Raw genomic sequence first — 14,719 nt, 5'->3', positions numbered from 1 at the left:
TCCTGTAATGTAACAGCTAGCTGCATCGATTGCCGTTTGCAATTTGAATCGGTACAGCATTAGTAAAGAGTGATACACAATCCTGGAATTCAATCATATTGCCAACCTTGAAACACATCGCTATCTAAATACAGCCCCCTCCTTGCATCAAGCCAAGTGGTATAGTATGCAAAATACAAAACGTTGAGCACCATTCTAGTAGAACAACACCCAAGACGATTGTACATAAACCGCTGATCAAATCAAATTACGCCTCCCAAACTTTTTGTTGCCCCCGGATGCAATCTGCAGACCGGATTTCAGTATTCATTTCCACTCATCAAAACAAAAGAAAGAAAGCAAAGGACCCCGCTTAGGATGCCCATTTCGTGAAATCTACAGAGTCCACAACAGAACAGGTGGGATTGGCCAAGAATCCCACCTCTGTATCGTTGGTGGTTGTAGATGTTGACAGTACAGACGACCGATGGGACGCCTGTTCGCTGGGACTTGTGAAGAATGTTGCCACGCTGGTTCGGCGAAGGCTGTTCAAACTGTCTCGCACGCTACTGCTTGCTCGCGAGCCGTCTCCAAGTCCTGCAGTCGGACCACCTGACAACGACGTCCCAGGAGGCGAAGGCACCAACGTTGTGTTCCTGTTTCCATAGCGTTCCCGCAGACGTTTAATTTCGCGGAGACGACTAGTCCAAGAAGAAATGTGCTCCCCACCTTCCTGGCTATGCCACACCATGGCGAACATGGTCGCATTGAGAGCCAGCAGTCGGATGAACCCGGGCAATGCTCTCAACGATACCATCTTGGTCTCCGATGCCGGCGAAATTGGTGGAAACCCTGGCTTGCTCATGACCTTGACCTTGTAAAACGGCTGACCCGAGTCTGCCTCCGGCTTCGTCTCCCGCCGGACGATAAAAGAAGCTCGCGAGGCCGGGGTGATGACAATGTTGACAAAGTTGAACTGACTTGGAAAGGTATCAAACTTGAATGGATTGCCCGAGTCGTTGAAAATGATGTTGACAAAGTCATTGCCAATGTGTCGCTTCTTCAATGTGCACGAGGGGTCCCGCTCGAGGTTGGTTGGCATTTGCGTCGTGACGTGGAACACAATCTCCGTCACTCTATCACGCCAGCAGAATGTGTACTCCCCATCTGTATCGTATTCCCGATCCAGCCCTTGCGTATTAAACGTCGCACCTTTCAGTCTGGTCAGAGTGCCCAAGTTGTTGAGAAATTCAATGTAATCGCTACTTCCAGACATGTTTGCCAGAATCTCAGCCTCATCAGTCTGGCCCTCGCCAATGTAAATGACTCCGACCTTGTGTCCATCAAGACTAGAGTTTCGGTCAAATACCCGGATAGCTCGATCAACAGCCTCGTCATCGGGCAATGCAATAGGTCTTGCAGCATCAAAACTCTGCGGAATAGGTGACAAGAGTTGCACCAGGATGTGGTTAGGCAGGATTGCATGGCTTGTCGACTGGCCTTCCCTCGCAATGTCCAAGTGATTTTCAATTTGGTGCAGCGGCGGCGGTCGATAGGCTTCACGAATTGTAAAGGCTGAAGTGCCCGACGGCTGTCGCTTCACGACATGCGCCCAGCCCGTCAGTGTGCCTTGCTTCACAGTTACGATGCTATTGCCGATAATCCATCGCTTCTTTCCAATCTGACCAAACCGGTCTTCCGTAAAGTACGGGTCTTTGGCAGATTCGTCAGCATCGGCATACGTGACACGCTGCATAAAATCCACCGAAGTGACGGCTTGCTCTTCAACTTGTTGGGCTGGACCATCCACGTCGGTAAAGAGCTTTCTAACAATCCATGATACATGGTTAGCTCTATCAGGAAGCTTGAGAGCCAAGAACCAGAATATGATGGCATGATAAGCTACGGCGTGTACGTATTGCGGCAAGTCGTCTGACGGAGGGTTGTGACTATTCTCAACATGACCAGATTGCGGTGTCACGGGTGTCGATGCCTCGCTGGCTCTGCTGCTTCGATTCGAAGATCGCTTTTCTCTCGCGTAATCAAGGTATCGAAAGCAGATACCGAAAACTGTACGAAACTCTTCTTCTCTAAAGTTGACATAGACGTCGTGCATTCGGCTTAAACAGGAGAGAAATTCCAAAATATGCACAGACACATGAGGTTGTGTAATGATCTGCGCCATCTGCGTCAAGATTTGGACCAGAGACTTGCTCATGGATAGTGGAAGCTCGTGACAGCAAATAGAGAGTGCATGAATACATGCTTTGGCAGAGCGTTCCCATCCTGATATACCTTGCGCAAAAGTCTTGACAATCTCATCTTCGTCCGACTTTTGAAAGTGCTCATGGTAGCTCAGAATCGTAGTCAAACTTTGATATAGGCAAATGGCTACATCTGCCTTTCTGAGGCCATACATGCTCGGGGGGTCTGGAAGCATATTTGTCCGCAAATGATCGCAAACCATCTTTCGAAGCTCTTGTATTTGAGGAACTGCGCCCTGAAAGATGGCATGGTTGCTCAATTGCAGTGGCAAGTGCACTAGCACAAAGCTGTAGACTTCCCACTCCGCACCCTGCAGAACAGTGAGGACTCCATCAAGCCATGCAGAAATATCCAGTGCGTGTGTGACGCCCAGCGTCGATGACGCCGAGGAAGATGATACCGTCGAGTCATTCGAGTCATCTTGTTCTACATGAGACACCAATACAGGACTGATTGCCGTGGGGACTTCACAGGGCAACGCCTTGGGGTCTGGATACTGCCATAATTGCTGGTGCTTGGCGCTTGTTCTGACACTCGTGCCGCTTGCTGCTCGAATGGGAATGCCTCTCTCGCTTTGGCTGAATGAGACGCCTCTCGACGGACGAACCGGCAATCCATGATCGTTTCGCGAGAGGCGCATAGTTTCCGCAGCTTCCTCGGCCCTTTTTTTGACCAGAGCTGCCTCTGTGCGACAAATTGAAGACGCCAAAAAGTCGACATCCAAGTCGTTGGTGACGTATATCCTGTAGGCCCAGTCTGCACGGAGCCTGAACAGCAGCTTCATGGCCGACAAACGCGCGTCAACTTCGCAGTGACCGGCTTTGCTGATACTTATCAAGACGTTGAAAAGCGCAACACTCTTTTCATAATGGGTGTTCATCAATTGCAAGAACATAGTAACATAGGCCCGCGTCACAGTGTTAGATGGCGATTCCTTCGACAGCAAATCGCGCTTTTCAGCATCGCTTTCGATACCGGGAATCGTAGGTAAAGAAGTTAGAATAGGAGACGTGACCCTGTCATTCGGAACGATACTCTTGAGAGTATGCATGATGCAGTTGAACAAATCCATATCGCAAGATTTAACCACGGAAGTGATGAACGCCATGATAGCACTGAGAACAGGGATGTCAATTTCCTCTGCAACATCCTGAATAATGCGCTTTGTAAGGCGGGGGATGAAGTTCTGCTCAGCCCCATCACCGACCAATTCCACGACATCGTACGCGTCCATGATTGTGCTCAACGCCAGAAGTCGAGTCTTGGAGGGCCGCTTGCGATTCAGAAAGAAGGCATCCAGAACCAAGTTGATGTTCTCCTCCCAATCCAAGTCAGAAGGCGAACAACATCTGAACTCTTGGAAGTAGGTGAGGACGGTTATCGCAGTGGCATCGGCAAGCAGCTCTGGAGCCTGGGTAAAGAAGTTGACAATCGTTTGGCGAGGAATGTAGTTGGTGGTCTTTTGGTTCATCAAAAGGTCAAGACGTGCAATTAGAGTTGTTAGCTCGGCGATGAGGAATTCTTCGGCAGATTCTTCCTTGGCGGTCTTATCGCCGACAACAGCGATGACACGTTTGTAACACTCGGCGCATACGCGTAGCGCAATAGACCAATCTTCGTCAATAATGAGCTTATGCATTTGACCAGCTCCATCATCGAATAATGCATTGATGAGCTGTATGATGGATCCATATACTCTGATAGAATTTGATGCCTTGAGAGCGTTCGCCAGTCCGTCGACCAACAGGGCGTACGGTATAGTTGGGTACCCTTTGTCTGTGCTCTTAGCCAGAAGCTTTTGGAGTACCGCAAGTGCACCGCGGATTTCTCTGCTGGTATCTCTCTCGTTGGAAGAATCTGGGGGTAGGTTTCGGAGAATATCAAGCAAGATACGTACGGTAGCCTGACCATTGTGAGACTTGAAGAGATTGGCGAGTGTATGCCACGAGCTCTTATGAAGGCCTGGAACGAGGCAGAAGATGGAGCCCAGGACCTGAACGCACTCTTTGAGCTTGCCGTTGGGAATGGAGCCGAATGTGACAATGACATCGAGAATTGAAATACAAGATTTGAGATCGTCTTCCACACTGGTGCTCATACAAATATTGAGCAGCATATCGATAAGTTTGGATACGGTGGCTTCGCTGGCCGTATTATAGCCGAACTTCATGACGTCGTGGATGAAGGAAAAAATCTGTGCCAGGTTTTGATCCTCGCCTGATGCGGCGGCGCGTTTGGACGATTTGGAGCCTCTTGCAGCATTTTTGCGCGCCAGCCTGGCAGCATTGTATGCTTGTTGGAGCCAATCAATGACTAGAGGAATGGTTTCATAGTCAAAGCCGGCCAATTTGCGGCCGCCATTTGTCAAGTCAACGAGTGCGGCCAGCTGCAGGTGAAAGTCGTCTGGGTGGGCGGGGGCCGTTATTGTCTGGAAATATTCTTGTCGCTCAAGATCTGTCGATGAAGTATGCTTGACGCACTCGGTCAAGAGCTCCCAGCCAGCAGTTCGGACAGCCGGAGGCTTGTGCTCGTCGATCAAGTCTTTGGCGGCATACCAGATGTCGAGCACGGGATTCAACGGGTATTCGGAAATGGCATATCGCAGAGTATCTGCGGCGGATATGCGCTCGGCGGAGCCACCGGACCTCAAAAGCTCAAGAGCGTCCATGTGGTTCGTGGCGAGACCACGAGAGTGTATAGGTGTGGCATTTATGAATTCCGTCTTTGGTTGAGCTGCAGCAGGCGAGGGAATGTGCGGCGTGGAGCGAGTGCTTTTGGAGCTAGTGAGGCCACGGAGGACGTTGCTGAGGCCGCTGGGGCGGGCTGAGTCTGATGACGGGACATCATTGTCGGGGTGTCGAGACATGTGCTCGTTGTCTTGGGCGCAACGTGTCGGAGAAGAGGGCTAGAAGGGAGTGTGTTAGCTGAAGTGGCCGGGCCAGGATGACGCATCAATGGTGACACAGCGGCCAAATGCCGACGTCTGGGTGCACACAGCAAAGAGAGCAGACACAAGGGCAAGCTTCAGGTTGCTCCCCGCATCGCGCACATTGATGGCTGCATGATCAAGAGCGGGCTGGGGTCTGCGCAAAGTGCATTGGGTAGCGGTGCAGGTGGGCTGCTATGCGACGGGAGGAATGCGTACTGATTAGCGGCCTCGATGAATCAAACGGCGGCAGAAATTTTCTGCTGTGAAAGTGGCGGCAGCATGGAGGAGCGGGACAGAAAAGTAGCGATGGGGATGTTGGACGAGGTGAGAGACGAAGTCGGAGGATCGGTACAGCAGCGAGTAGGCAGTGGGATGAATCGCAACAAGAAGGACGAGGTGATAACGAGCTGCCACTACCAGTATGGCTGCGGTGTTGGAGAGCTATTGTGGAATCATCGGCGGTAGCGTGGGAGCTGTGGAAGAGTAGAGGAGAGATGTGGCAACGGATTCGCAAAAGAATAGAAGTAAGAAGATGAAGAAGAGAGTTGAGCGAACGTGCAAAACGGAACGCAAAATACGAGTTGGATGTGGCGTGTTGATGGGAGCAGGTGACGAAGGATGAATGGCAATTGAATTTTGACAAAGGCGGCGATGAGCAGCGGCGGAGCGGGCGCGTCGAGAAAATTGAAGTCGACTATAATTTCGATGGAAAGCTTAAAGCGGCGAAGGCGAGCCGGGGCGTTGTGGCGGGTGACGGCGGCTCTACTATTTTGGTGGCTGCCACTATTTAAACATTTACAGGGGAGCTATCAGTTAAATAGTACCTTATGGGGATGCCATGGAAAGTACAGGGCAGCTCAACGGCGGCTGAAATACCTAGGTACATGCTTGACAGGTACCTAAACTGAAGATCTGGAAGTTGCTGGAAGAGGACTGTGGCAGCCGTCGTATAAGAATCAAAACAAGTAATAAACAGAATTGATCAAAATTTCGCCGCTTGTAGCCATAGTTTCCACGTTGCCGTGCTTGCGTGATAGACATGCATCTAAAGTTAGTGTGTGTACCTACATGCGTACCACTTAGATATCTAGGCCGGTACTTACCTAGTTATTCACAAGTGCGGGTATCTAAATATTTAGTGGTTTGTATAGGAACCAGGTGAAAGGTACAGCGCGTGCAAGGCGTTGGCGCAGAAATACCTGCTGTACAGCGCACCACTGTACTGGCTGCTCACATACCACATCAATATATTTACGGAGCACAGTTCCAGCCGCTTTCATTCGCAAACATATGCCCGTTCATTAAGCTCCTGAGCTGAACGAGGCTGTCTGACATAAACAGGGGCCTCGAGTAATCTTCTCTCAGATATGTATTGCTGCTGTACGCCTCCGGTGAGACCTGCGTCTGCCAGACTGCCACTGGTAAAGCCTTCTAGGCAGAGGCACAACTGCCAGTCAACCAGTCTAAACATCTGCCGTGCCACGTCTTGTCTCGCATTAATACAAAGTCATATTTGATCCAGCTGCTTATTTCCCCGCGCGCTAGTTGCCGATCCATAGCAAGGGGAAAAGAGCAACCCTTTCGAGAGGCGACTCGGCATAGCGCATGTCTCGTCCCCGCGTCGCACGTTAAAGGTGCCTCGCATCCATACAGCTAGCTGCTTCAAGATCCGGACTTGTATAATCTAGTCGGCAATCTATGAAAATTTGGGCTGACGAGTCTACGAATGATACAACCCGCATTCGAATATCCTTGAAAACAGCACTCACAACTAAGGTAGCTAGCCTATACACCTGGAACCAACAGGTCGAGCCGATCTTGCGTTTTTATGAAGCAAATTTCGATTGTAAGTCGAGACAAACTGCCGAAACAAGCTGGCCTATATCTACCTAGTATTACATAGTGCTGTACTAATTAGAGCCCAAATCTCCTCTTTATTATTATAGAGGTTTTCCGAGGCGGGGTCCTCACATGTATGCCTGCCTACCTTACCTTCCTAGCTAGGTGCCTATCCTCTGAGGCTTCTACTACGCTACCTGGAGCCTGCAAAAGAAAATCTCAGAGGCCAGAAATGATGATGCATAGTTTCTTCAGCTTCCTCCCGATAACGTGGTATTACTGGTCGCACGAACTGTACACCAAAGCTTGGGCCAGCAGTCTCGACCTCACTGTAGAGCACCATCGCCCCCCCACTCCTTATCCTGCGTTGTCCCGCAACCACGAAAAGTCCACAACATCAACCATCCCAGCTCCTGCTTCCATCACCTTCACCCACGCCCTGGTTGTAATCCACGCAAACTCTTCAAAATGGCGGCCGATATGGAGCAAATCGCCCAGCTTCTCAACGCTACTCTCGATCCCTCCCAGCACAGAAAAGGTACCCTGCTCTCCAGCTCTCCAGCTCCCAGCTCACACCCTGGTCCCCCGCCTCTTCTGCCCAAGCTAACAAACGAACGCTGCCAGCCGAATCGGCCTTGAAGCACGAGGCCTCAAAGCCCCAATACTCGCTGGCGCTTCTCACAATCGTCAGCAGCGAATCTGCCCCTGCCAACACGAGGCTTGCCGCCGCCCTCGCCTTTAAGAATTTTATCCGCACAAACTATGTTGTACGTCGCCCGCCGTCGCACAACCTTGCTACCCGCCGCCAACTCGACGCGACGCGCCAAGCTGACATGCCTTAGGATGAGGAAGGAAACTACAAAATCTCGGAATCCGAGGTTCAAACCATCAAAGATCGCCTTGTCGGTCTCATGATTGCTTGCCCACCCAATGTGCAGGCACAGCTTGGCGAGGCCATCAGCGTAATCGCCGACTCCGACTTTTGGAGGCGGTGGGACACCCTCACACAGGTAGGCTCTGCTCCCCCTTTGCTCATGACAGCCAGCTGACTACTTGTTGCAAGGATCTCGTTAGTCGATTTTCCGTCACCGATCCCAAGATCAATGTCGGCGTTCTCGAAGTCGCACACTCCATTTTCAACAGATGGCGCCCGCTAGGAAAGACGGATGAGCTGTACATTGAAATCAATCATGTGCTGCAAACCTTTGGCCAACCCTTCTTCCAGCTTCTTGTCGTGCGTACCAAGTTTCAGCAGGCCATGTATTCTGCTCGCTAACGAAAGTCATACAGACTACCGACGACAAGATTCAACAACATGCCAACGACAAGCAGGCTCTTCACGGATGGTTCGAGGTCCTTGATCTCCAGGTCAAAATCATGTACGATCTTTCGAGCCACGATCTTCCCCCCATCTTCGAAGACAATCTTCCCAGCATAGCCGAACTTTTGCACAAGTACCTTACATACACCAACCCGCTGCTAGACACCGACGACGAGTCCGAAGTCAGTATTGCCGATACAGTCAAGGCCAACATCTGCGAGATCCTTGTTCTCTACACTTTTAAATACGACGACGCATTCTCCCAATACTGCCAGCCATTCATCACCAGCGCTTGGAACTTACTTTCAGCTACTGGTACAGAGACGAAATACGACATTCTCGTCAGCAAAGCTCTGCACTTCCTCACGGCTGTCACTGCCACTGCGCAATACTCTGGCTTGTTCAACAGCGAGGATGTCATTACACAAATCGTCGAAAAGGTTATTCTGCCTAACGTCACCCTTCGCGAATCTGATGTCGAGCTCTTCGAAGACGAGCCAATCGAGTATATTCGTCGCGACTTGGAAGGTTCCGACAACGACTCCCGTAGACGCTCCGCCACCGATTTCCTCCGTAAGCTGCAGGAGAAGTTTGAGAGCCTGGTGACTACCGCAGTCTCAAAATACATCAACCATTACCTGAATCTTGGAAAGACGGATTGGAAGGCCAAGGATACTGCCATATACCTGTTCCTGTCTATTGCCGCCAAGGGAGCCGTCACCGCTGCACAGGGTGTCAAGACGGTGAACCCCTTGGTCAACATTGTTCAATTTTTTGAGCAACACATTGCCGCAGATCTTGTCGCCCCTGACAACTCGGAGCCGATTCCCAAGGTTGATGCCATCAAATTTCTCTACACATTCCGGAGTCAGCTCAACATGGAGCAGTGGAAGCAAGCCATTGGTCCTCTGGTCCGAAACCTCAACTCCTCCAACTACGTCGTATACACGTACGCCGCTATCTCTGTCGAGCGTGTGCTCTATTTGACTGATGACAATGGCAACCGCACCTTCAACCGCGAAGACGTTGAGCCACTCTCTAAGGATCTGTTGGATCACCTCTTCAAGCTAATTGAGAAGGACCACAGCCCGGCTAAGCTCCAGGAAAACGAATTTTTGATGCGCTGCGTTATGCGTATTCTCATCGTCATCAAAGATGGCGCAGCTCCCGTACTCGACAACGCGCTGACCCACCTAGTTGCCATTACAAACATAATGAAGCAGAATCCGAGTAATCCTCGCTTCTACTACTACCACTTTGAGGCCATGGGTGCTCTGGTTCGCTACTGCGCCGCCAGCAGTGCTCCTATCCTCAACGCTAAACTTTGGGGTCCCTTCCACGAGATTCTCGCGGAAGACGTGACTGAGTTTATGCCATACGTGTTCCAGATTCTCGCCCAACTTCTCGAGTCAAGCCCCGTCGAGACCATCTCGGACAACTACAAAGGTCTTTTGCAGCCACTGCTGGCGGCTCCTCTTTGGGAAACCAGAGGCAATATTCCTGCCTGTACCAGGCTCTTGTCTGCCGTTATCCCCAAAGCTTCTGTCGACATTGCGGCGAACAAGCAATTGGAGCCACTTCTGGGCATCTTTCAGAACCTGCTGAGTAGTAAGAGATTTGAGCTAAATGCCTTTGACATTCTGGATGCCTCTGTCAACGCCTTTGAGCCGTAAGTCGAAGGAAGACTATCAGACTCCGATGACTATACTAACGTTTAATCGCAGGGCCGTCCTCGATCAGTACTTTGGCACTATTTTACAGCTCATTTACACCAAGCTGCAAGGCAACCCGGGTCAAGCCCTGAAGCTCCGCTTCGTGCGCTTCTTCCACCTTGTCAGCTCCCGTCTGGAGGCTGGATACGGATCTGACTTCTTCATCAAGCACTCTGATAAAGTCGATGAAAAGGCCTTTGCCCAAGTCTACCCGCCCTTTGTGCTCGCTGAGACGGAAAAGCTTGCTCGACCCATCGACCGCAAGTTGGCCGTCATTTCGCTGACCAAGATCCTTTGTGACTCGACCATCTTCGCGCAAAAGTTTATGAAGGGATGGGGCAACACGTGCCGTATACTGCTGTCGCTCATGGCCAACCCGCCCGCGGTGGCGGCCGGCGGCGGTGACGAGATTCTCGCCGAGTCGCCCGTTGACGACATTGGCTTCGGCACCTCGTACACGCCCCTCAACACTTGCAAGCCGCTGGCGCGCGACGACTTTCCCGACATCCAGGACGTGCCGAAATGGGTCAAGGAGTACATGGTCAACGCCAACCAGCGCCACAACGGTGCCTTGCAGCGCTTTATTTCGGAGCGCCTGCCGCCGGAGCAACAGCAGGCAATTGCGCAGTATCTTGTTTGAAATGGATCTGCGTACAGTCATGGGGTTGCAGGATAAAAAGGGGAAACCATTTAGGAAATTCAAGAGCATTTTCAAAGTACAAAGTGGTAGACAAATACCAAGGGCGTTTCATGTGAAGCGATTTTTATGTAAGGGAATGGAGATAATCATGGCTAGCTTTTTTACAGAAGGGTAGGGCGGTGGTTGCTGCATGGTGCAAAAAAAGAAAATTGTACACAGATGGGCACAATTGGGAGGGTTTTGAACAGAAAAGGTGGCCAAGTGGCACCAAGTTTGGGCAGCAAATTTACAGCTCTTCATCTGTATCGGAATGCGAAAATACAGTCAACAGTTGATATGTACCCAAAAGCGATGTTAAATAAATAGTCTTGTTGTATTCCAAGAATGTACGACACATGATGTGCGTCATCCCTGGTATAATCCTAGGTATATTGCGAGGAAAAGAGGATGGAAAACAGCTATCCCGTATTTAATAAAGGAAATATACAGACATGAAAACAAAAGCCCCGTCATCAAGCATGTCAAAGGTGGGGGGGATGGATGTGACCCAGAATGAGAGGACAGCACAGAGGCCGTCTTTAAAGACGTATAAGCAAAGACAAGGCAACGCAGAGTTCATAAAGTCGGTGCGTTGCGGTGTAGGTAAGGCAGTTTGTTCTTGGCGTCGTGAGTGTCGTGATTGGGGAAGTAAATGATGGGAGAAAGGCATGATGCGAGCAAGAAAGGATAGAGGAAAGAGGTGTGTGACGCAGAAATTGCTGGCCAGGAGCAGCACGGCTGTGGAAGTGGTATCATTGTTGCTGTTCGTACAAGTTGCGTAACCGGGGTAAACAGAACTTGGCAATCACGTTTAGAGCACGCGTCCGCGTCCGCATCATGGTCAATGATAAGACGGTCTATAGGAAACCACCCTCGGACGATACGACATTAACACTGCCTCGCCAGCCGCATTTTTGGTCTTCTCGGTTTCTCGTAGCCTGGCTGCTTCCGCGGATAGAGAGGTTGGCTCGCGGAACAGAGGAACTGACATCGACCTCGCTGCTTCGCCGGCTACTGGCGCCACTGGCATTTGTTTGCACGAGCAAGAGGCTGCTCGTGCTTGAGAATCGTTTGGTAATGTCATTGAGACTAAGCCTCTTGGAACTGGAGCCAGAGGTACGCTTCTCCGCAGAGGGCTTGCGCGGATCCTCGGGGATCTTGCTAGGCACATTAGGTATGTCGTGAGGAGCGGCTGGGGCAACAAGATGAGGTGTACTTTGTGTACGCTGTGCGCCAGGTCGGCTCTTGGCATGCGCAGTGTGAGGGCGCACTGGCGGAGCAGTGACGATGGCAGCTGGGGCCGTGTCGGCGTGATAACTGAGGTGATTCCGCGAAGCTGAAGGTCTGTGGCCAGATCGGCCTTGATCTTGGCCGTTGCGACCGGCTATGAAATTCAAAGCCCTTTGAGCGCTTGGGGAAATCAAGTTCGTTTTGCGAGAATGCCCGTGTGCGTCGTCTCCAGCATCCGTACTGTGAGAGCCGTCGGACTGATCATCTTCCGAGTCATCATCGTCAAATCTGCTTTCGAAAGCGAGACGTTTCCTCTTGTCGGCCTCTTCTTTCTGCAATCTTCGTTGTTCAGCGTCACGCATCAGTGCATCAAATCTGGCGATGGAGCTAAGTTTCTCCTGCCCAGGGATATCTGGGATCGCAAACGGAACATGGCCCAGCTTGAAGGCTCGATCGAGAATGGTTTCGCCTGGGGCTGGAGGCGCATTCACGTCGGGGATATCGCTGTAAAAGCCATGGCTGCTCATACTGTCCCGCATGTGAGCGGGCGAATTGACGGCCGAGCGGCCGTAGGCCGAGCTGGAAGTCCACCCATCCCTCGATTCGCCAATTAGTTCATTGGAAGGGCCAATATCAGTCGGTAGGACAGTCGTGTACAGTTGGCCGGGGATGTGATAATTGTTGTTACTAGTCGAAGGAGAGGAGAGATCGCTGCGTTTGGACCGAAGACTGGGCGAGTGAGAGTCAAAAGTCACAGGGCGTTCCCTGTGGCTAGTCGAATACGTCGCGGTAGAGCTCTTGTGCTGCAGGCGGTTGCCACTGCTCCCGGGTCTTGAAAAGTGCTCTGGCAAGTCCCGGCAGCGCGTGGGGAAAGGGCTGTTGAAGACAGGGGAGGCGGGGCTTTCCGAGTTGGACATGGACTTCTTGGACAAGAGAAATCGAGCCCAGTCGTCGAGGGTGTGCTTCTTATGTTGGGGAGCGGCACGAAACCAAAGAGCAGTCGCGCCCGAGTCTTTGTTACTGGAGATGAGGCCTGCCGCACGGCTAGAACGACGCTTGCGATCCTTGTCGCAGAGGGTTATAACGAGAGTTGGCTGCGCAACGGCCTTGTTCCGGTGGGAAACATTTTGAACTTGGCAATCGGTGATTAAGGATGCGCTCCACTGCTGGATAGGCTCCGAATCGTCCTGTGAGAATGGATAAGCAAAGGACTGAGTGAGGACTCAAGACGAAGAAGAATACCTTGTATTTATATACAGATACAAAGCATTCGTCACCAGCAGGATTTGGCAGGCTTTTAGCAACGGTGCGATTCCCATTGTGACCGGAAAGACCATTCTCGCGGAGGGCCCGTGTTTTCGGACCGACGAAGACGTATCGTGTCTAATAAGAGGGTTTAGTTGTCAACAGCAGCGCATGCGACGAGAAAAGGCAAAAACGCACTTTCCAACTAGCTCTCCCGATGATCTGGGTGCGATCTGGAGGGACAAGCAAGAAGCCATCGAAAGTCTCCATGGTTTTGTCTGGCGCAGAGCCGGGCCTGGCCGCAGGGAAGTGGTTGGCGCGGCGTGAGGAGCGAGTGCTAAGGGATCATGCTGGAGAGGCGGGGAGTCGAGCGAGGCAGAGTCGATGCCGCAGCCAGGTTCACAGAGGCGCCGTGAGTTAAGAGAGATATTTTCTTGGCTGCTTATTGGGGCGATTGGCAGTTGATGGTAATGGGAAAGTCGGTCGATGTTTCGTTTGCAGAGGCGTCGAGGGACGGGTGGCGGGCGGCAGGAAGTGAATTGAACTGGAGCGGTCTAGAGAGGGGTCGGTTGAAGGAGGAGGAAGCAATCGCGGCCAAGATGAAGATGTCCAAGACGGATGTAGAATGGTGGGAGCTAGAGCGCAGTAAAGAAAAGAATGGCGACGGGGTGTGTGTGCAGCAGAATACAACGCCAGGTCGCAACTAAAAAGTTAGTGGTAGCTATGTAGGTATTAGAGGAAAGATGAAAGAGGTGAGGTGAGGGCGCTTGGGAGTCGCAGCACGACGAAAGGAGGCCGGGGTTGCTTGTACAAGTAGATTGCAGGTAGATGCTTGAGGAGACAAGGTACCGATGCAGGCAGGTGTAGGTGGAGAGATACATTTAAGAGGCAAGGGGCGACTCAAGTGCACACCTTGGAGTGGGTGTGCTGGATGGCTTAGTGGATGATGGAACGACTTTTAGCGGCAAAAAAAGGGTCCGCAACATGGCCTACTCCGTAAATACCTACCTAGGTACTTTACAGAGTAAAGGCTAAATAGGTATTTACCTTACCTACCTAGACAGCTGTCTTTGTACCTGAGAGCCTGAGCTGCCTAGGTAGGTAAGTAGGTACCTGGGTGCTTGGGTACACTTTTCGCTGGAGCCGCCGAGCTACTACTCGGACGCCCGGACTGCTCATCTCCTCTATTGAGCCTGGGGTGCAGATAATAATGGTGATGATATTGATAATAATAATAATATCATCAATGTATCAATAATGAATCTGCAAAGACCAGGAGAAAAATGTGATACAAGACAAAACTCAATCGCATCAATTAGCCACCAATTCAAGACATGCCGTGCCATTTGATACCTGAGTACTTGGGTACCTGATTTGCTTGTCTGGCAAGCTGGCCTGGGTACAAGTTTGACAGTACACACCACTGCCTCATCAGCATCCGTACCTGAAAAAATCATGCTGTTCCTAGGTAGTTAACTGGTACAAGCTTGCAAAAAAGAGACTCAAGGTTGCCAAGGCAC

The 14,719-nt window shown here is 51.2% G+C and overlaps 3 protein-coding genes across 3 annotated transcripts; 1 reads left to right on the top strand and 2 right to left on the bottom strand.

Annotated features, from left to right (window-relative positions):
* Positions 1-352: 352 nt before the first annotated feature.
* BBA_00781 (tuberin-like protein) lies at positions 353-5,110 on the bottom strand (the record flags this gene model as incomplete). The annotated part of the gene is made up of 1 exon (XM_008595878.1): positions 353-5,110. One exon carries the CDS (start codon positions 5,108-5,110, stop codon positions 353-355), a length of 4,758 nt encoding a protein of 1,585 aa, XP_008594100.1.
* Positions 5,111-7,480: 2,370 nt separating this feature from the next.
* BBA_00780 (Cse1-like protein) lies at positions 7,481-10,685 on the top strand (the record flags this gene model as incomplete). The annotated part of the gene is made up of 6 exons (XM_008595877.1): positions 7,481-7,550; positions 7,637-7,779; positions 7,855-8,022; positions 8,076-8,246; positions 8,303-10,002; positions 10,058-10,685. 6 exons carry the CDS (start codon positions 7,481-7,483, stop codon positions 10,683-10,685), a joined length of 2,880 nt encoding a protein of 959 aa, XP_008594099.1.
* Positions 10,686-11,581: 896 nt separating this feature from the next.
* BBA_00779 (uncharacterized protein) lies at positions 11,582-13,469 on the bottom strand (the record flags this gene model as incomplete). The annotated part of the gene is made up of 3 exons (XM_008595876.1): positions 11,582-13,141; positions 13,212-13,337; positions 13,398-13,469. The coding sequence occupies 3 exons, from the start codon at positions 13,467-13,469 to the stop codon at positions 11,582-11,584; spliced, it is 1,758 nt and encodes a 585-aa protein (XP_008594098.1).
* Positions 13,470-14,719: the final 1,250 nt, after the last annotated feature.

Source organism: Beauveria bassiana (genome assembly GCF_000280675.1).
Source record: "Beauveria bassiana ARSEF 2860 unplaced genomic scaffold BBA_S00002, whole genome shotgun sequence".
Lineage (NCBI taxonomy): Eukaryota > Fungi > Ascomycota > Sordariomycetes > Hypocreales > Cordycipitaceae > Beauveria > Beauveria bassiana.
The sequence above is the reverse complement of the archived record's forward strand: the minus strand, read 5'-3'. Positions and strand labels throughout refer to the sequence as shown.